Source organism: Symsagittifera roscoffensis, chromosome 2 (genome assembly GCF_963678635.1).
Source record: "Symsagittifera roscoffensis chromosome 2, txSymRosc1.1, whole genome shotgun sequence".
Classification (NCBI taxonomy): Eukaryota; Metazoa; Xenacoelomorpha; order Acoela; family Convolutidae; genus Symsagittifera; species Symsagittifera roscoffensis.
In genome coordinates this window covers 10,109,933-10,132,870 of record NC_087063.1, presented here as the reverse complement: position 1 = coordinate 10,132,870, position 22,938 = coordinate 10,109,933, and the positions used below count along the sequence as shown (strand labels likewise).

At 33.2% G+C, this 22,938-nt stretch overlaps 3 protein-coding genes across 4 annotated transcripts in view; all 3 read right to left on the bottom strand.

The window, feature by feature from the left end:
• Positions 1–12,548, bottom strand: part of LOC134839875 (uncharacterized) — a 44,795-nt gene extending 32,247 nt beyond the window's left edge. The window contains exon 1 of the mRNA XM_063855499.1: positions 12,311–12,548. Coding sequence (XP_063711569.1) covers positions 12,311–12,394 — 84 coding nt within the window. The 5' untranslated portion in view covers positions 12,395–12,548. The remainder of the gene's footprint in view (positions 1–12,310) is intronic.
• A 468-nt stretch (positions 12,549–13,016) lies between these two features.
• LOC134839680 (uncharacterized) lies at positions 13,017–14,231 on the bottom strand. The gene has a single exon (XM_063855302.1). The coding sequence runs from the start codon at positions 14,229–14,231 to the stop codon at positions 13,017–13,019; it is 1,215 nt and encodes a 404-aa protein (XP_063711372.1).
• A 7,846-nt stretch (positions 14,232–22,077) lies between these two features.
• Positions 22,078–22,938, bottom strand: part of LOC134840060 (uncharacterized) — a 38,317-nt gene continuing 37,456 nt past the window's right edge. For both annotated transcript variants that reach the window (XM_063855713.1, XM_063855712.1), the window contains exon 2: positions 22,078–22,646. In XM_063855713.1, the coding sequence (XP_063711783.1) occupies positions 22,296–22,646 (351 nt within the window). In that variant the 3' untranslated portion in view covers positions 22,078–22,295. The remainder of the gene's footprint in view (positions 22,647–22,938) is intronic.

The following is a 22,938-nucleotide window of genomic DNA, read 5'->3' as shown; positions in this document are numbered from 1 at the left end:
TTATGTGCTTGTTGCATCACGACCAGCTTAATTTGTTATCAACTTTACTATTTATTTTTTATTTTTTTAAAATAAAAATCAAATGCTTCATGTAGACATTTGCAAAAAATAAAATCCTAAACTCATAAATAGCCAATTGTCGGGTCCTTTTACTTATTCCGCCCAGAATCAATATTTCAACATCTTGATTTGAAACTAAGTTGACTTAATTGGATTGGTTAGAATTGGCCAATCAAATTTCGGCACAATTTCAAAATAATTTGATCGCAGTTTTAGTTGTATATCGAAATATAAATGAGCCAAATTAGCCAAGTTTTATCCAGACCACAAAAAAAAACAGAGAATAGCTCCAAGAAAAAATGCCAAACATCTGTTCAAAATTCCGTCTATTTAGAATCGGCCGAAGTTTAAGGTGATCGCATTTAATTTAACCGAACCAATCAGTGAGATCAGTGTTTTGATCTCTGCAATTATATATTGTATATTACGAAATTGCAAAATTAAAAAATTTGAGTGGAATAAATATAAAGACCCCAAATATCCTTTTTACCTTAATTTGCCTCCACAAGAAGGATACCAGTGTCTTTTTCCTTAAATGAAAGCAACTTACATGTTCTCAATGATGCTGACCACCCAAACGCTATTCGAATGTTTGATAGTTTACGCGAAAATCAAGCAATCAAAGTGTGGATTATAAATATCACCTAAAATTTTCTCGGGGTAATTCTTCATGCCTGAATTAAGGAACGCTCCTAATTTAGTCAGCCAATCAGGATTCAGCATTCAAATACCCAATTTTATAAACAGAAATTTCATTTCAAAATCGAGCGTGAAATGTAGCAATTCAGTGTGAGTTAGCAAGAGTTGGCTTCAAATGTCAAATCATTTTGATGGGTTGACATATTTCACGCATTCGTTTCTTTTGTCATGAGAAAGTTACCTTTTAAGGCGATAGAAACATTTTTATTATGATGTTTAGCCCGTCCGAGAGATAAATGGTTCAAGAGCAGAATAAGTCCAAGGGCAGAACGAAAATATTGTTAGGTTAGCAAGAAACGAAGCTGCAACTGCATCGCAGACTCAAACATTTCCCACATTTCGGCATAGTTATAGCTTACTAACCTTGTGCAAATAGAAAAATCGTTTGAAAAAAAAAACATTTATGCGAATAATATTCTTAAGTCATGCCGCAGGTGCAGATCTAGGATTTTCTTGACGTGTTGCGAACTTTAAAAAATGGAAAAAATGTTCAATTTTTTCCACGTCAATTTTGACCAAACTTTTTGCGCTGCAAGTGCAATTTTTTAACAAATAGGACAAAAAACCGGGCACTTTTTGAAAAATTTTGACTAAAAAGCTAATTTTATCGGCGCGCACTCACCCCCTCAGATTAGGTATATTAGCGCCAAAGCGTCTTCAGAAAAGTTTTAAGGTTGCTTAGCCAAAAATGGATGTCATTAAATAATATGATAAAAACAAATATGCCTTAGCAGGTGTGGGACTCGCTATGAAATGTTTCTCAGAACTAGTATTCATGGCAAACAATAAAAAGCAAACCAAAAAATTTTAGCTCTGATTATTTAATTTGTTCTCTCTCTCTGCTCGTGGACCATTCTGCCAATGCAACCCCTCCAAAATGATAAGAATTATTCTTGAGTGCTTTTCTTATTTATTACTGTTTTTAATTGCAATGACTTTTACACAGATTGAACCTCAGATCTTCCGCATCATAAGTTGGCATATTGAATTTATTGTAAAATTAATCTAAATAAGTTTTACAATGTTCTTTTTTTGAACGCGTCGATAGCACCTCCCTCTGTAGCAAGACTCTAAAAAGATCATTTTTTTTCAGTGATTCTGCCCCATTTATACCTTAAAATATGAACGATTGAATAAAAACGCTCAATCTTGATTTGTTAAAAAGAACATAGCTAGAAGATTTCGCTAGAACATAGTGCTCTTTTAAATTATCGGGCAAAACATAATTAACTTGAAGTTTTCGAATTGAAGTTAAAAATGAGGAGTTTCAGCAGAATTAATATAGTCGAATTTGTTTTGCAAAATTCTGAACCAAAAATTCACCCAAAAATGGATATTTTTCGGTTTTTTATCAATTGAAGTTTACGCCAAAATTACCGAGTAAATCAAAAACATAAAAAAATCACAATGAGCCTCTTTTTTTTAGCCCATCAAACTTCGAGGACGGTATATTCGCTAGAACAAAACATATATTTTTTTTATTTTTCTTTATTAGATAAGAAAAAGTTAGTTTTTTGTTTTTTTTACGACAAAAAACACCTATTGTTTGTTTTGAAACACTTTAAAAACGTTTTGCCAAATTTTTTTTGAGATTATACCCCCCATAATGTTTGATCTGCTACGCAGAAGGTTCACTGTGATATAACTATGTCAGTGATTTACTTGGTATTTTGGCTCAATTTCTGGTTGACAAAACAAATATCCATTTTTGGGGTCAATTTTTGGAATTGCGCCATAATAAGTTAGCTAAATTTGTTACCAAGTTTTGTTTTCATCGTTTTCAAAATTAAGCCAACCCAATTTAAAAAAAAAACACGTAAAAATTTTCAAATTTCATGCGTTTTGTTCGGGTAAAGCAAATCAAAACTGTAGTTTGAACTATACGCCAGAATTTAAATCAGAACTAATCACGCCAGAAGAACTATACGCCAGAACTAATTTAAATCAGAACTGTACCTGGACGTGGGCGGAATTTGTAATAATACTCTTCTACTTTACCAATGAATACATAGTTTTTTTAAAATTATTTTTTGAGGTATATCTTATTGATACGAGGCACCTATCTGCAAAGAATTTATATTTGCAAAACTTTCATTCTCCATCAATCAAAACAAAACAAGACTTAACAAGAGAGAAATTTCGTAGAATCAACTTTTAAACACATCTGTCTACTACCCGTACCCAGCGGTGGTAAAGTGGTTGAGTCTCCGCCTCTCAATCGAAAGGTCGGATGTCGAGGTCAACCATGATCCGTGCTCGTTGCTTGAGGTTGAGGCAACATTATCCAGCCCAGAAAAGTAACCAAAAAATGTGCATGTAGATCTTACACAGCAGCGGTTCTCAGTGAAGAGCTGAACAGCTCGTATGTTGGTCCTTTCCCTTGTGTAAAAACCGTCTTACAGGATGTTTTTCTAGATGGAAATATTAAATAGATTACCTAGCCAGTTTTTTTTTGTATTTTATTCAGAAAATTAGATTGGATATAATGTATTCCAGGTCAGAAATGAAGAATTTTCTCGGTACGGGCAGTGGCTCTAAGGTAAGAATATTGTTTCAGCTCGAAAAATTTTTTACGAAAATATCACTTCCATCTAAGTCTCAACAGAAAAGAAAAAACAATCATTTGCTAAAACTAGCTGAACAGCTTGTAAATAGAGTAATTAGATTATTACTGGCTCATAACTGTATTGTGCAAACAAATTTGTAACAGTTGAACATTTGAAACGAGCAAAAATTAGTATATAATCAGCACGTTCGTAACAGGCATTGGCAATTAGCAAACAATTGTTCCATTTTGTACCGCTGAGCATATTTTTACCATCAGAGGAATAGAGCGCAAGAAATCAGGTTCATTGCTCAATTTATTGTTACGAATTGGTGCTTTTCACTAATTGTGGTCTGTTACAAAGTATTGCCGCTCAAAGATTGAGAATCTGACAAATTGCAAAAGACCGTGGATGATGTGGTTTTTTAATTTTGTAAGAATTTGCTCCTTTTTTATTACCATGTTCTTTGTTTTTACTTTTTATCAAGCAATTCTTTTTTGTGATTTCAACTTGACGGCAATTTTCCCTATATTACAGAAAAACTAGTTGCCTAATCCAGTTTTGTAAGACAACAGAACTCTTACGACGACACCTCGCAAAAGAGAACGGGTCCTACTTGGTAAGAGCAACGGACTTCAAAATACTCGTACAGTGAAGTCTTGAATATTACAATAACTAAAATGAGATCACTAACTTACAAAATTGATTTAAAAAAACTGAGTGAGTTTAATGCATAAAAAATTCACGAATTTTGTGGCAAAAATTGAATTTGCTAAAAGTTGGATAACTAATTGAAAGTGCTAATGATGTTACACAGGTGCGTCATTCAACTAGCAAACCGTTCACCAAGAAAATTCCTTCCCGCACTGACAAAAATGGTTTCGGATTGATTTAAATTGATTTTAAATCGATCCAAATTGATTAACAATGTACATTTTACGAACTTAAATGGATTTTGAATCGATTTAAATTGACCTTTTTTTGAAAATTTTAGACCGATTAAAGTGTCTAAAGAGTCGATTTAAATCGATTTGAATGGATTTTCCTAGTCACTAAAATGCATCCGAAACTCACTTAAATCCATCCGAATCTCGTTTAAATCCATTTTAAATTGATCTTTCTTGAAAACTTTGGATCTATTTAAGTGTTTTAAAAATCGATGTAAATATCAATTTGGATGGATTTTCAGACTCACTAAAACCCATTCTTTTTGCTAACATGGCAAAAAACGTACTCTTTAGAGAACAAAAGTGAAACTTTTACTCTCTAATTTTCAAATAAAAACACATGTTCAAGATGTTATAGAACTCAATAAAATGATCCACATAAATCAAATTTTCAGCTCGAAAGTATGCAATTAAATCATAAAAATTATGGTAAATCAGATTATGAGCAAAGTCCTATGTAACAAAGAAAAAAAAGGTCGAAATAAATTTTGATCTCAATAATATGCAATTAGATCATAGAAAATCATGAATGTAAATCAGATTTTGTGCAAAAACTTATGAAACGAATCAAGAAAAGGGTCAATTTAGATCAGTTTTTGAATTGAAAATATGCAAGGAAATCATAGAATTTTATCGATATTTTGGTCTTTCTATTTGGTCTTTTTTTGCTACAATATGCTAGGGATGTAAAATGAAAAATGATAGGCAATGAATAAATGCATTGAAAGTTGGAAACCGATGAAGCTCAGATGAAAAAAAAATCAATTTATTTGAATCCGTTTTAACCCCCTTAAAAATAAAAACAAATAAGGACTGGAATAAAATGGAATTAAATTGATTTAAAATTAATTTGGATCAATTTTTGTAGCTGGGATTTAGAATCAATTTAAATCGATTTTAAATCTATCCAAATCAATATTTATCTTTTTAATTTAATCTTCGTACTTTTTTCATACTAAAATCGATCTAAATTTCTACAACATTTTTTTTTTCATACTTAAACCGAGCCTAATCCATTTCTATCACTGCGGGTTGTCAAGAAAAATGTTTTAAATGAGAAAACTGAAATGTGAAGCTGAGATGAACTGGTGTTTGTAAACAATTTTACAAATTCAAATTAACAAATGATCTCAATGAATTATTTTGAAATCATTTGTCTATCTCATTTAGCTTACGTCATCTACATTAAATTAGCGCTGAAAAAGAAAAAAATAATTAGCCTTGCTTCAGCTCTCCAAAATTTAACCTAGAATTTAACTCAAAATTCAAATTAACAAATGATCTCAATGAAACAATTTGAGATCATTTGCCTATCTCAAATATAATTTTTGCACTCATTTAGCTTACGTCATCTACATTAAATTAGCGCTGAAAAAGAAAAAAATAAAAAGCCTAGCTTCAACTCTCCAAAATTTAACTTTTTAATGTAATTTAGCATTGATAAAGTGCTAATTTTAACTGTTTCAGCGCTGAGTAATTGTTAGGAGGCTAGAAAGGTAGACAAAAACCAAAATAGACTATCAAAAGTAAAAGAAGTTAGACAATAACTTGCGTGCAAATTGCGTGTTGTTTGTTTACAGACTTACATTAAATTTTGATTGAGTAAATAGGTTCTCCGACCACAAATCAGAAATAATTATTGTAACAATTGTATAAGTTGTGATTTTCAAAAAATTACTATACTTTTTAGAACTAATTTGCATAAATAGTTTTCATCAATTCTGTGCTAAATTACTTTTTTTTTGTAATTTCAATCTAAACAAAAGGAATTTGATGGCCAATTCTTATTGTCAAATTCCAGAAAAAGTGATCATCCAAACTCATTTATTTTACAGTCGTCTAAGTTTCTTGTCTACATTTCTATTTTGATTTTGCACGATTTACTTTTTCTACTTGTGTACAAAAATGTAATTCAATACAAATCATTGTGGCAAATGAATCTTGAATTCTGATGAAAAAACTAAAGAAGGTCTATTCAATGAGTGCAAAAATGACTTTACAGTGGTCACGAACAAATTGGATTGTTAGCATCTAGTTATTCTTTATGAGCAATTCAGTATAACGCATGAATTGATTTTTTCCCCACAGCTTGATCGGAAAAAAAAAACATTTTTTTTTGTAGCATTTTTTGTTAAAAGCTAACTTTTTTGTCATGGGGGATTATTTTGTTTTTATAAATGGTGAGCTATTAGATACTGACACAAGATTTAAATTTGCTTGCATTCAGCGAGCGGAATCAATGTGAAGGTAGATTTTTAGAGTTTATAACTTATTCAACAGAATCACTGAATTATTTGAAGTCTTGAGATCAAAACTTTTTTCATGTAGGTGTTTTATTCCAAACGTTTCTTCTTTATGCATCAATTATGATGGCACAAAAACTTTCAGATTTGAAATCGAGCACGACCTTGTGTTCTTTGCAAAAACAAATTACGACCTGCACAAATATAAAATTATTGCTTTTTGTTGTTTTGGCAATTTTTGCAAAATTTCGTGCGAGTTATGTCTTATGGGTGGGTTTTCTTTGCAATATTAGGTCTTTGCAAAGAACTCACCCTTGATCAAAAAAAGTAGTTGAGAGAATTAAACAAAGATATGACTTGAATCTTGTTACGTGACTCCGGAGATAGTGATAAAAAGTCGTTAAAAAAACTAAATCAGTTTACTTAGCAAAATACACATTATCTTCAGCCAAAATTTTTTAAATCGAAAAAGAAGAGTTTTTAAACTCACAAATTACAAAAAAATTACAAATTACTATAGCACTGGCAAATAAAATGGAAATTGCTTGCAGAACAAAAAATTTATGAAGTGGCAACTCAGACAAACATAGTCAGAGAACAATTTGGGAACTAAAGGACAACAAAATCTTCAATCAGTATAAAAAACCAGGCCCAAGCTGAGTTTTAAAAAAGATTAATTACCGTCTCGGGCGTAGTCATTATCTCGAGGCCGTGTGTCTATTGAGTTTATAGGGAGTTAAGGCATTTTGCATACGTCATATTTTCCGTCATTTTTTGCCATCAGATAATATCAATTAGTAACTGTTATATCAAGGTTCCTCAAATATCAAGAACCAAAATGTTCCGACTGAATTATATACAGTCTCAATTGTTTGTTTTTTGTCCCCTAACAGCCAATAGAAAAAAGTAAAGCGTTCAAACTTTAATCATATATAGTTTTAGTGAACAATTAGCTTCTTGAGCAATTTGTTTTAAATGCGGGGTAAATCGCCACGCATTTTTGAATTGCGCTTACGCTTCTCAGCGACAATTAAAAAGCGTTAGCGCTATTAATCATCTCATGGGAATTTAAAAATTGAGCTCAAAACATCAAAAAAGTTTTGAATGTTTTAAAAAAACTTTGCTAGTTAAAAAGTCGAACCTTGTCTCGAGAAAAAAACACCAGAGCACATATATTCTACCACTTTCTTCAAAAATTTGATGGCCATTTCTTGTCGACCAAGTTCACAAAAGTGATCGTATTAACTCAGTTATTCTACTGTTGTCTAATCTGCTGGTCTAATGTCTTATTTTGGGTTTGCTTGATTTACTTTTTTTTACTTGAAACGGCAAAATGTAAATCAATACAGATCCTTATGGAAAATGAATCTTGATCTCTGATGAAAAAACCACAGAAGGTCTATTCAATGAGTGCAAACAGGACTTTACAGTGGTCGAGAAAAAATTGGATTTTTAGCATCCAGTTGATCTTCACGAGAAAAAATTGGATTTTTAGCATCCAGTTGATCTTCATGAGCAACTAAAAATAACGCGTGAATTGGAATTTTTTCCACTGCTTGATCGGACAAAAAAAATTTGTTTGCATTTTTTGTTCAAATCTATTTTTTGGTCCCATAGGGGTTTATTTTTTCTTATAAATGGTGGGTTTTTAGATACTGGCATAAGATTTAATTATGCTTGCATTCAGCTAGCGAAATCAATCGCAAGGTAGGTTTTTCTGCTTAATAATTTACTCAAGGCAACCACTGAGTTGATAGATGTCTTGAGATGACTTTTTTCATGGTAAGCGACTGATTCTAAGAGTTTGATCTATAAGCAGCGTCCATGCCTGTCACAAAGAAGTTTCAGCATTCAAATCAAGCCCGGTTCTGTTTTTTTTTGCAAAATGAAAACTTAAGACTTGAACAAATACTAGATCCGCTAATGAAATGCCTTCTGAATATTTTTGCTGATTAGAAGTCCTCTAGCAATTGATTGGTTTTTGGCTTAAGCCATTTTAACTATACTATGAAATCCGTTTAATTTTATTCTTTCAAGTGTGCAAATTAGTAATTGAATTGCAATGTTGAAATCCGTATGAATAATTCGGATATCAGATGAAAGGCCGATTTTTTTCTGACTTTTTTTTGTTTTTTAATTAGTTCTAAGTTACGAACCCAAGGAATAGAATTTTGACTTTTGATTTTTACAATAGCAATAATCAAATTTTTGGAATCATGATTGTATCAGTCAGAAAAATAATTAAAAAATGGGGTTCCTTTGCTCGGTGTGAGTTTATCAATAGTGCTTCTGCTAACTTTTGCGCTGTTGAAGAAGGGCTGAATCAAACCTCTTGAGAAATCTTGAAAACTTTTGGAAAAAAAGGAACAAAACTTCGCAGTCACTTATGAACATTTATTCTCGCTTGAGAATTACTGGCAATTATTTTGCAATAGCAATGATTCGAAACTCTGTTTCATCTCTATGTAATGTATAATTCCTGTCATGTTAGTTCATCTGTTTTTCTGTATGAGTCGATCAACAAAAAATGTTCATCTATTATTTGGCATTTTTTTTGCAAATTAATGCGCGAACTATTTCTGAAGGGTGGTTTTCCTTGCAATTTTAGTATTTTGAAAACAATTCATAGGTGATCAAAAAAAATTCACAAAAAGAACAATTTAGTTGAAAAAGAATCCAAAAAAGATATGACTTGAATCTTGTACGATTCTGGAGGGCAGGATCAGGATAAAAAAAATTTCAAAAATATAAAATTTAGTTCACCTAGCCAAAACACATAAATTTTGCCGAAAAAACTTTAATCGAAAAGAGAAGGGTTGTTAAACTTACAAATTAAAAAGTACATTATAGCAGTAGCAACTAAAACCAAAATTGCTTGCATAAAAAAAAATTCCATGATGTGGCAACACAGTCAGACTAACTAAATGACAACATTTGCTTGTAACGAAAAGTTTTCAGTATAAAAAACCAGGCACAAACTGGATTTAAAAACAGAACATTTGCCGCCCAAGCGTAGTCGTTATCTCGAGGTCAATTGTGTCTTTTGAGTTTATAGGGAGGTAAGATAATTAGCTTACGTCATATTTTGTGTCATTTCCTTGCCATCGGAAATTACCAATTAGTAACTTTTCTATGAAGGTTGCTCAAACATCAAGTACCTGAATGTTCCGATTGAATTTTATACAGTCTAAATTGTTTGTTTTGGTAATTTGATACAAACTTTAAGTCAGGGTAAATCTGCTGAAATTAACTACAACATCTTTTCAAATTTGAGCTCCAAAAATTAATACATTTTGAATGGTATAATAAATTCCGTCAAATTTTGCTTGTAAAAAGTCGAAATTCGAGTCGAGAAAAAAAACACCCGAGCACATACATTCCACCACTTTCTCCACGTATTTGCAGCAAGGCAATGCATTTTTTGATCTGATTGCTCTTTAACGGGTATGGTGGCGCAGTTTTGGCCTCTTAACTTAACTGATCAAAAGTTATTTTTCATATTTCTCGGGATTTATTTTTAGAGTTGAAGAAAAATTTTCAAAACAATGGTGGGTCGATGTCAGAGTACTCTCAGAAGTTGCAAATAGCTCAATTTATGAAATAGGAAACGCTGTTGGATGTCCACAGTTAACTTTTACGGCAGATTTAAATTCTGCAAAGTTTATGAATTAGAAAACAATTTTCTCGTTCAGTATTCAGTTTGAAGCACCGTACGCGCGGATTCACACACCAGTTATTCTTTTTGGCCTAAATTTCTAAACCTTTGTGACTTGGCAAAAAATGAGCTTAGTTTAAATGTTTTTTTTTTTACGACTTTCGATACGAAAGTAACGGAATATTTGTGCTCGGGGTGGGTTTTTTTTTCTTCAGACAAATTTCGACTTTTTAACTAGCCATTTTTGACGGATTTTTTAAAATATTATTCGGTAAGTATTGTTGTCTTGAGCTCAAATTTTAAAAGATATTTTACTTGTGACCATTTTTCATAAAGTTATGAGGATTTAAAGATTGCCATTTTGGCCAATTTGGGACAATTAACGCGCGATATATTTCGCGCTATAAACGCGTAAGCGGAGAGTTAATCCGCCTTAAAATCATTCCAAATTGGTTGAAAGAAGCTTATTTGCCATAATTGATTTGTTACAACGAGCGAAATCTAACCTTTTGTACTTTATATGGCGTGTGAGGGGATGATTTTCATTAAAAAATTTCAATTTTTAGAAAAAATTTTCATTTTACGTTTTTTTTTAAACTTTTAAATGTTATTGCTGTTCCATAAAACCATAAAAGGCAGTCGGAAGATTCAGGGCTTCGCCCTGATTTGAGCAGTGTTGTTGTTCCGACTTTCGATACGAAAGTAACGAAATAATTCTGCTCGGGGTGGGTTTTTTTTTCTTTAGACAAATTTCGGCTTTTTAACTAGCCATTTTTGACGGATTTTGTTAAAAATCATTCAGAAGGTATTGCTATTCTGAGCTTAAATTTGAAAAGACTTTTCACCTGTGATCATTTTTTGTAAAACTATGGTGGTTTAGAGATTGCCATTTTGGCCAATTTGGGACAATTAACGCGCGATATATTTCGCGCTATTAACGCGTAAACGGAGATTTAATCCGTCTTAGAAATCGTTCCAAATAAATTGAAAGAAGCCTATTTGCCGTAATTGATTTGTTACAATGAGCGAAATCTATTCTTTTGCCTTTTACATGGCGTGTGGGGGGATGATTTCAGGAAAAAAATTCAAATTTAAGATTTTTTTTTTCATTTTATTTTGTTACATTTAATTTTTTTTGTTACTACTGCTCCATAAACCTTAAAAGGCAGTCGGAACATTCAGGGTTTTGCCCTGATACGAGCAGTTTTATTGTTCCGACTTTCGATACGAAAGTAACGGAATATTTGTGCTCGGGTGGGTTTTTTTTCTTCAGACAAATTTCGACTTTGAACTATCCATTTTTGACAGTTTTTTTTTAAATCATTCAAAAAGTATTGTTGTCCTGGGCTTAAATTTGAAAAGATATTTTACCTGTGATCATTTTTCGTAAAGTTATGAGGGTTTACGGATTGCCATTTTAGCCATTTTGACCAATTTGGGACAATTAACTCGCGATATAATTCGCGCTATTAACGCGTAAGCGGAGATTTAATCCGTCCTATAAATCGTTTCAAATTGGTTGAACGAAGCTTATTTGCCATAATTGACTTGTTAAAAGGAACAAAATCTCTCTTTTTGTTTTTTATATTGCGTGTGGGGGGATGATTTTCATTTAAAAAATTCAAATTAAAAAAAAAAACTTTTCCTTTTATTTTATTTCATTTAATTATTTTAATGTTGGTACTGCTGCTCCATAAACCTTAAAAGGCAGTCGGAACATTCAGGGCTTCGCCCTGATACGAGCAGTCTTGTTTAAATTTAAAATTAGAACATCAATCGTTTTCAGATATAGAAAATGGTTACTTGAATGGGAAATTTACCTGGAAAAAAATGAGACAACACAACCAGGGACAATTCAGAAAAAGTCAAAACAGAATATTTCGTATAGAAAGGTCTCAGAAGCCTAGATTTACCGGAAACACTGATTCCGCGTATGAGACCGCTCCTACCCAAGAAAAGCAATCAGCGTTACTCCTTTTAGGAATGGAAAGTAAATTAACAGAAGAGCTTAAACATTTCGTTGTTCGCTTCATGCAGAAAAAGAGATCAACGGTTATCAACTTCCGAGGAGATATTTTTAAGAGTCAGCTCCAAGTTAGTAACTGAATGGCGTTTATGACTAATAAAAAATTATTTCGGCAAAAGTTAAAAAAATCTAACCTTTTTAGGCTTCTCTTTATCATCTTTTCCTTTTCCTTTCGCACTTTTTCCGCCTTTTGCGGCTGCCTTTTTTCCTTTGGGCATGTTTTAAACACCCTCCAAATGACCGAATCAAGTTAAACTACAGCTACTGTTTTAATCGAGTGGATCAAGCGAATGTGTGTGAAAAGATAAATCAGTTTGTGAAAAGGTCTTCAAGTTTTAAGCACATGCACCTGCGCTTTTTCACCAGTTCAATTCTGAGACGATTGATTACATTTGAGCTTTAAAAATTCATGCGTAGTCTAAACGCAACAAAATAGTACACATTGTTGGTCACTTAGTTTCAGGCATTTAAGATTTGAATGTTTCTTTTTTTTGTAGATTTTTCGGCTTCGTCCCTTTTTATTATCAACTGGAAAAACAACTCAAGGCTTTTCGTATGACTGAAATAATTTTCATTTCACGTTTAATTGGTTCAATCATTTCAAGATGACCTCAATTTGAGTTACGAGCAAAACAATTTATATTTGTTCGAATTCCTGAAAACCTAAGCCGATGAAAAGTTTTTCCTTAATAATTAATTATTACTATTTTAAAATAAAATTATCATATGCATACGAGATCAACCCATATGTTCTGATACGAGAAATTATGTAGATTGGTACGAAATAAGGTCGATTTATTAATTAAATGACTTTAAAAAATGTTCCAAATACGGAGATCATTATCTCCAACTATGTAGTTTCCCGTTATGCCAATAAGTGCCCTCATTAATTTCCCGGTGGATACAAATATTTTGCAAAGCTTTCGGGCGCAACTCGGGCACGTCAGATATGCCTCCCTTTCCCTTGAATCTGGTATAAGAAGCGATATGAATTCCTTCTTTCGCAACGCGCAGCAGATTCATCAGCATTTCGCTCTCGGTGACAACCTCCTCGAATTTATAACCTGAGCTTATTTCAAATATTAACGGCATTTTGTAGCACTTGGTAGGTGTCAAAAGGCGCTGGGCCAACAATACGGCGGCTGCAGCTACTATTGAAGGCAACACGTTGCAAAAACAGGGGTCGTGAAATGATAAAACGATCAAATACTTGGCGCAAATGTAAACATTCGGCATAAGTTGCAATCCCCGTTGAATCCGCTGTAAGAACAGGAATGCGTGAATGCTGAATAGATCGAAGTTTAAGACCCGCGTAATTTCGTCTTCGAAGGCGTTCATGTCATGAATGGAGACTTCACCAGCTGACAATTCCACCATCTGTTCACGAATATTATCAAGCGTCACGCGCGTTTCCAGCTTGCACGCCAGACTTAACGCAGACAAACCGATCGCATGCAAGTTCTCCCGACACGCGTATTCGGACTTTTTCATGAACCGGTCGATTAGGTTTACTGTAATTGCCAAACTTTCATCCTGCTTTCCTTGGAAAAAGTTGCAGTGAACTTCTACCATGCGATTAATCATAATAAAGCGCTCCCTTCTGGTTACCCGAGTTTTATCGAGATAATTGGCATGGACCAAATATTTCGCCTCGTTGGCAAAATAAAACTGAACAACATTTACCCCGTTGTCCCCATCGCCTTTCAACGGGTAAACTTTATGTCTGGTTCCATCGCCCAAGTTGAAGTGGGTGTACTTGCTTTCATTCACATTCCAGAGGCCGTTTTGTGGTGGCTTTTTCAATGGAGCCGGTTTCTTTAACCATTTTTGTGGAGTAAGAGTCTGGTTTTCCGTTTGCGGGTTATCTACTACTATTTTTTCCGGTAATGGGACCAGAACGTCTTCACATTCCACGTAGGAATAAATTGAAGAAACATCGTCGTTTTCCTTTTCAACCAAAGATGTGTTTTCAGTTTCTTTTTCTTTGGTAGATTCTCCTCCATTCGCCAAAGTTGGATGGTTGCTGATGTTATTCAAAGCTTTTCTATCGGCCATTTTGCTGTGGTATCTCAGAATCACGGTTTACAATAGCAATTAATTGAAAAGCAAAAAAAAATCCAATATAGTTGGCAAAATCGAATCGAATTGAATTTCCAGTAAAAATTTAAGAATACAATTATATTTAGAGCAGCTGCCCCAATCGCTAACAGCTTACACCAAATTTTACTGCTGATAATGTATCACCAACTTCAAAGAAAAAATTTACGAGAAACAAGTGAATGACAATGACAATGAAAGACAAAAATATCTAATTAATTGGGAAGAGCACAATACCAGTTTCGAAGAGTTGTGATCGTTTCTTACATTGAACGACCTTGAAAGCTACAGTTATAGAGAGTTGCAGAAAGCTGGAACAGACAAAATTAATTTAAAAGAGCAATTGACCTATTTCGGAAAAATTTTGAATGCAACAGCTAATTTTATGTCTCAAGGTTATTTGAAACATCAAAAGTGCATGCAAAATCTGTCAAAATGGAAAAATTGCTCTTTTTTAATTAAGTAGGCCTGTCCAAACTTTTTGCAATTTATTACTTTTCAGATAATTCTTGCATGCAAAATCTAATTTTTCAGACACAAAGTATGTCTCAATATTTCATAAACCTTCACATTTACATGCAACAATTGCTCAAAACTGGGAGTTTGCTCCTTCAATTATTGTTCCGACTTTCGATACGAAAGTAACGGAATATTTGTGCTCGGGGTGGGTTTTTTTTTCTTAGACAAATTTCGACTTTTTAACTAGCCCGGACGGAATTTTTTGACGGAATTTTTTATATCATTCAAAAGGTATTGTTGTCCTGAGCTTAAATTTGAAAAGATATTTTACCAGTGATCTTTTTTCGTAAAGTTATGAGGGTTTATAAAGATTGCCATTATGGCCATTTTGATCAATTTGGGACAATTAACGCGCGATATAATTCGCTCTATTAACGCGTAAGCGGAGATTTAATCCGTCTTATAAATCGTATCAAATTGGTTGAACGAAGCTTATTTGCCATAATTGATGTGTTACAAGGAACGAAAATTATCTTTTTGTACTTTACATGGCGTGTGGGGTGATGATTTTCATAGAAAAAATTTCAATTTTTAGAAAAATTTTTTTTTCATTTTATTTTATTTCATATAATGTTTTTATGTTATTACTGCTGCTCCATAAACCTTCAAAAGCAGTCGGAACATTCAGGGCTTCGCCCTGATACGAGCAGTCTTGTTCTTATTCGTTCTAACTTTTTGCAAATCAATATATCCAGTTTTTTAAGATAATTACAGAGTTGCAAATAAGGGAACAGACAAAATTAACTAAAAAGAGCAAATTATCTATTTTAGAGAGTTTCTTCAGGCAAAAATTTAGTTCTTAGAGAGAAAAATAGATCTCAAGGTCACCTAAAAATTCGAATTTGCATGCAAAAATTGCTTGAAATTTGCATATTGCTCCTTCAATTATTCTTGTGTGTTCCAACTTTTTGCGTTTTTTATATCTTTGCTGAATATAACAAGTACCACGATGAAACAAAAACTAAAAATAAATAATGTTTTTCCATGAAGGAAAAAAAATCTCAATTTTAAAAAATTTTGCAGCAATGTTTCTCTAACTAGAAAACTTCAATCCGAGCAGGCGCAAAATTAACTATTTTTCTATTGAATAACTTTTTTGATAATTCGAGTAAAAAAGTACTTTCACTGCCAGCATATAAACTTATCTGTCTATTATGATGCTGCTCCTTCGTCGCTCGTTCAATTTATTCGAAAGCACACGAAAAACAAAAAAATTCGAACCTATTTTCTCGACACTTCTAAAATCTAGCTCAAATCGTGAGTGAAAAGAAATGTATCTGATTGTTCACTCGGTTCATTCGAATACTTATTTTTGGTTTAAAGAATACCTGATGAAAAAGAAAAATTTCCAAAAAATTTAAACACACCCAAAGCCAAAGTCCTCCCCATTTTCAGTAGACGGAAGGAAAATTGGAGGATTCGCATTAGAATGGAGATTTGGCGCAAAGTCTGGTCCAGGAACAGGGCGGTAAAGCAATTTACCAGAATGAGAATGATCCATTGTCAGTGAATAGACTCTCCTAGAAATCGGAGTTCTCTCTTCAAAAATGAGTATTTGAAAAAAAATGCACGAAGTTTAATAGAAGAAAATGTTCGGAAGATAGAAAATTTTAAGAGCAATCAGCAGATTGAGAACGAAACTTTTAAGCACTTCATTTTTTAAAACAGAGTCGAAGCTGAGCTTTGCACTACTTCGATACAACTTTGATTAAAATCAAACAAAAAAATTTGGAAAAAAAATAACAAAATCATTTTGTCACTAAACAATTGTCAATGCTCCGGATGATTGGTTCACTTTAAATTTATAATTACCATGTGGTAAAAAGCCGAAAATACCTGAGCGGAAACCTTTCTAGCCGAAAGAGTAATTTGAAAAATTATGAACTAATAAAAAAGTTGTCCCTTTCCCCTCAGAGAACACACACGCACACAAGTTTTTTTTGATCACCGAACGACGCAAAAAGAAGGTCACTAGGTCAATATAAATTAAGCCGAAACTTGTTAACAAGATAAAAAAGACAAAAATGAAAAAATATATTTGACACATCGAGTTGGTAGAACAACGAACAGTATTAAAAACAAATTTCAATTCCACCGGATTTTTAAAATGCTAAAACACTTCAAGGAACTACTGTAAAAATTGTTTGCAGCAAAAAAAAAACATTCTTAGATCTGGCAAGTAAGCCGACGAAACATGAGCAGACAATAGGCAATTTTTTTTGAACCGGAATATTTACCGTTTAAAAAAACCAGATCCTAGTCAGCTTTGAACCCGAGACCTTTGGCATCCCAGGCGTGTTCGTTACCTCTAGGCTAAGTGTGCAGGATTCAATAAGGAACTTGAATTCATTTTGAAACAAGGTACTATAAGTCCATATGAGTCCTGGGGAAAAAATTGTTCACGGGAAAAAAGCGTAATACACGATAGCAATACCGTTATCGCAAAAGTAATCAAACTTGAGACATATATTCTGTCTGAAACCTATTTTTTGTCTGCAAAGTTTTCTGAAATCGGTAATTTGCTCTTTCACTGTTTGCGACTCTGTGTAGATCTCACCTTCTTGCAACCCTCTTTTCTATACGCGCTCTAGTTTCCAAAAAGAGCGTGCACATAGTTGACAAGAAAGAATGTTACCACATTAACCCATGTCCTGTAATGCATTTTAAAAACAAAAGATACGTTAAATCAAAAAGGAATAAAAATCGAGTTGCTTTCTAACATCTCAGCAAACAAAATTTTTCTGAACATCATTATTAAATGTTAATTATTAAGGGCCAAGCAGATTGTCTAAGCACATGATCTTGCTAATGAAACCAGTGAAACTTGGTTATAATTAACTTTGAAATCAGTGTCATAATTTTTGAAAGTTTGAGGTTTAAAAATAAAAAATAGCACTATTATCAAAATTGGTAGAACGATTAGAATTCTGAGATCTACATAACAATCTCTCCTCCCCCCTATTGTATCTACTAAAAAATCTCCACCCCATTAAATAAATACAGTAAATTAGCACTGAGTTTTCTATTGAGAATTCTGCTGCATTCTGATTGGTCAAAAAATCGACCATTTTGATGTACTTAACAATCTCCTCCCCCCTTTCTTAATTTTTGGCTACATTGGTCAATTTATATCGTCGATTTTTTCATTCAGAAGTTTTTTATGAAGAAGACCCTAAAAATTGAATCGAGGACGGTCGAATGATGTTTAAACTATTATCTTGTTACGAAACAGAAGTTCTTAGTTGAAAAACTTCTCCATTTGAACCCATTTAACTGTTTATAAGTCCAAATGCAAAAGTTTAGGAAGTGTCCAAATTTAAATAGTGGTAAAATAAGTGCTCGGCAGTATTAATGACATAAGCAGTAGTTTTTGTAAGCAGTAGTGTTCTCTTAAACTTCCTTCTTACAGAAAAACACTTGCTAATCCCAAGTGTAACAAAGTTTAGAAGCAACATCAAAGCGTTTTATTTTGAGCACATTTAATGTGGAATCTAATTTCAGAGTTCATAAATGGCTGCAGAATTTTACGGTAGGTCACAACTTTCGAATTTCAAACAAATAGATGGTCTTAAACCCCTTCGATTTTCTACAACAATTGATGACTGATATTTTTCGGATTAAATTAACCTGAATTGAGAAAACTGGATAACATTATATTGTTTATTTCGATTGGGAAATCTGCAAAATTAAACTCCACGACTGTCAAAACTAGAAATCAATCGCGTTTTTTGTGACCTTTACTTTTTGGTTGTGAATAGTGGAGCCTACATCCTTTTTAACGAAGAAAACGAACTAAAGTTGAAAATAAATTAAAAGTCAATCCGCAAAAAAGTAAATTTGAGCCTGAACAAATTTTATGACTTTTCCTGACAAAAAAAAACAAAAAAAAACATCGCGATATAAGAGTCTGAACTACGTTCATCGCCTCTTAAAAAATGTTTATCTCATCTCATCATAAAACTGAAAATCATAACAGCATATACAAATTTGATCTCCCGTTTCCAACTCAAACTTTAAGCAGATCATAAAAACGAAAATTCTCAAGAGCAACTGTAAAATTCATGTTATCCTACGTCTTCCGTCTCCAACTCTCATTTTGAGGAAATCCATGGAAAAAACAAATGCATTACGATGTCAAACTGTGTATTTTGCGAATTGTAAGCGAATTGCGCAACAAGGACGCTCTCTTTAATCTTATTTTTTTGAACGCTCCGACACAGCTTTAACATATTTAAAGACTTATCTCTGGATTCCGAAGACCTACACACACCAAATTGTTTGTCTATCTGGTGCACAATTTGGCCTCGGAATAAATTGACTTTTTTTGTTATTTTGAAAAATCAAACATTTTTGAATTTCAAAGTTAAAAATAATTAGCTTTAAAGCTCTTTCAATTCAACGAACATTTTATGACTGAACTTTTTTGATAAATTACTCAATTTCAGAAACTAGATCAGCTGGGAACTCTGAAAACCAAAACCCAGTTTCGAAATTAGAAGCCGATCACGTTTTTGTGACCTTAACAACGTTGCTGTTCTAACGTATCGTTTGCTTTCCTGTTAGCAATGGAAGGAATTAAACTTAACAAGAAACCAAAAGTCAAACCGCGAAAATTCAGTTAATTTCAAGCGGAATCATTTTTCAAGACTTTTGTAAAAAGTATAAACAAAAAAGCATCAAGATATTTATAAGAGTCTTCACTACGGTCATGGACTCTCAGTATGATGAATTGATCGATCCGCTTGATGGTTAATTGAGGTTTCTGATTTGCTGGGGAACATTAACAAATAATAATAATTTAAACACAGAGGCAAAACTGTGCTTCGCAAAAATTAGCGAGAACACGGAAAAAAGCAGCTTTAAAAAGTGCAATAAGTAGAATATTATAATTAAACCTAAAAAAAAAGCAGAAATATTTTAAAACAACAACTGAGCTACGGCTGAGTTTCAAACCAGCGACCTAGAGATTAAGAGTCTCAAACCTAAACCTTAACCATTCAGCCACGGACGCTTAATAGACACTAAACACTAGCCACAAATAAAGCAGAGAGCGCAATTTCCAATGCTACAACGAAACTTCCAAATGAGAGAAAACTTTTAATGAACAATTTTATTTGCGAGTTAGGTTAGGAAAAAAGGTTCGTTATAACATACTAAGTTGATCGCAAGTGTAAAAATGCATCAACTCTGTTAACTTATTACTATTCGAATTTCAAAGCACGTGCTATCAAAATGCCGAAAGGTGCCCCAAAAGCTGCGTCAATATTTGCGACTAAGTTTAGAGAAGAAAGAAAGTTCGTACGAATACACTTTGCTTCGCAAATGTAAATAGGTTCATAGTTATTGAGTTGATTTAAATGTTTAATATAACTTTTGGCTCGATCACGAAATGATTTAGTGGTGAAAGTTTGAATGACAATTAGCGAATGGCATGAACTAGCCGAGATTAGATAGCGTACGGGCGTTTAAGAGACCGAAGTACACGCTGGAAATGAATAATTTTTGGCCTTTTAGCTTCTTTTCAACTTTATAATGAAATATACTTCGGGTTTGCAGGAGTTTTAGAGCTAATCTCGGTAGGCATTTTTGTTAGTCGCCATAGTAATTGGTTGCTTGCAAATTTTTATGACTTCTGATTTGACTGACTTAGTTTTACAGCCATATTTTTTCTGTATTTTCGGCACTCTTTAATACTTATTCTCTCATTTACTTTTTTACTGAGCCGTTAACAGTATATACTAGCCGACAAATTTAGGGAAAGTACTGAAAAAAAGCCAAAATTCTGATAAACCATGAAAACCTACACAGACGCGAAGCAGAGCTTCGCACCACTTGCGATGGAAAATTTTTTACAAAATCAGATTGGAAAAGTTTTGGAAAACGGTTTTGAAAACAAAAAGAGCAGCAAAATCAATTTGACTCCGACTGACGTTTTAAACCTGTCAGCTACGCAGAATACACGCGATAAAACTATTTGTAAACAGCGGACTGATGAAAAACGATTTTATATCAATTTACAAGAACCAAAACAATCAAGATTAAGCAAAATACGAGCCCCACCCGAAGAAACTCAAAAATTTCTAAAAAACAACATTCAATTGAAAATGATTAGCTTCAAAAACAATAACAAAAATTTCAAAATCGAATAATTATTATTCTTGCCTGCTAATTATTCTTCTTCTCTTCGTTAAAAAAACCTCACCTTCTTAGAAATTGTTCCAAATTGAAATTAGCCATGCTATTTGCTCTATTTATTATTTTGCTACAGTCTTAACCTATCAGATTGTACTTAACAAAGAGTGTGGGCATCACGCGCTTTGTTTTCAAAAAAATCATAGAATTTTCGATTATTTCATCCGTTTTTTAAAGCGAACCCTACTCCATAAACCATGAAATGTAGTGGGAATTTTCAGGGCTTCGCCCTGATACGAGCAGTCTTGTTATTTTTTATCAACAAGTTGTCTGAATGATTAACAAATTAAACGCAAGTTCAAGGATAAATCATACTCTTTTCTCATCGGGGTTAATTTCAGAAAGCATCACTGCATTTCTGCGAATGATCAAACTTTACGACCGATACAACGAGCGATACAGTGAATTCCAAACTATTCTTTTTTCACCAATTTTCCATCAACTTTTGCAGTCAGAAGGAGGTTTTATGCATCTTTAAAAACCACGCAAGCGGCCAAAAATAGATTAAAATTTAGTTTTTTTTTTAAGTCGTGACTCGGATTCCGCGAAGATTCGGTCTGAACATTTCCCTTTTTCAGACTGATTCATTGCCTGCGGATGAGAAAAGATTTGTAAATAGAAATTTTTCCTTGTGTTGCTAGCATTACTATGGTCAGAAAATGTTGTGTTACTTGCAGTTGCTCTGCAAGTAGCACAGAAGGTTTCGACTGCATTTATCTACGCAAAAAAAACTTGTGCGAGATTTAGGTGGCGCTTTTTGAAATCCAGAGCAAATTTTTCTGAATAGGCAAAACTGCAGACCAGTTCTGTTCGACAGAGACAAATTTGGAGAGAAAAAATTGAATCTGAATCAGCGCTGAAGAGGCTTTAACCTGATATCACCCTTGAACCCCTGCAGGTTTTTTCGACAATGTTTTTAAACTAATAAAATGATTAAAATTTAGAGTGAAGTCACTCTACTTCACCTACTGATTGATTGTCCCCGGCCGAGGGAAGTATTTTAATACGCATAGAACAAATAGTAATGAAATTAAACCTGTAACTTAAACTAATACCGGTTAATCCTGACTTTTATACTCAGATGATAACTCAGTTGAAGAAAAAATTACTGCAAATTGAATTAAATTTTGCACATCAACTGCCCTATTAGAAACTATGGTTGATTCATGAAATAATTTCAAGACCTAGATATCTCAACTCAAAAATGATTTCGTTTCAAAAATACTCATTTTGTATCTGTTCAAAACCATAGAGCGATAAAGCAGTTGTGCTATCATTACACATACTCATAACTCATTATTCTAAACTAAGTTAATTAGTCAGTTTCGCCAGCGAACTTTCCGTTTCTTTGATCAAGCTAACAAGAGCTGTATTCTGCGCAACAGCCTTTGCTTCTCTGAGGGCTTTTAACCTAGTCAGAAGTACTGCTCTTGTCATTGGCTTGTTGACGCTTGCACTGTTGGTGTCCAGAATAGCTTTTAACTCCTCGGACGATTTGGAGTCCATGTTTTGGATGGTTAAGAACCTGCTCTCCATCACTTTGATTAAGCCCAGGTATTGACCATAAGGCACTTGTGACCTAGCAGCTTTAGCATGTGTCTCATTGAACACATCTTGAGCCAGTTTGATTTGACCTTTGTCGAATCCTTCACGGAATCCATCCTAAGCACAAAGTTACTCATTTTTCAGCAGTTAAACAACATAAAAATAAGCCGGTAGCTGTGCATGTATCACAGAAACACACGACCACATTTACAAAAAAAAACATTTTTTCAACGTGGGATGAGAGGAAAGCCGAAAGCTTAGAACTGAAGTAAATTAATTAAATCAAATAAAGTTGTCTTGAAAAAAATAAATTAATGAAAATTGAACCGGAAGCTTCAAAAATTTCGTTTCCTGGATCAAAAAATCACATTTCATCTAAAAAACGTTACTAGTTCATGATTAGACTAAA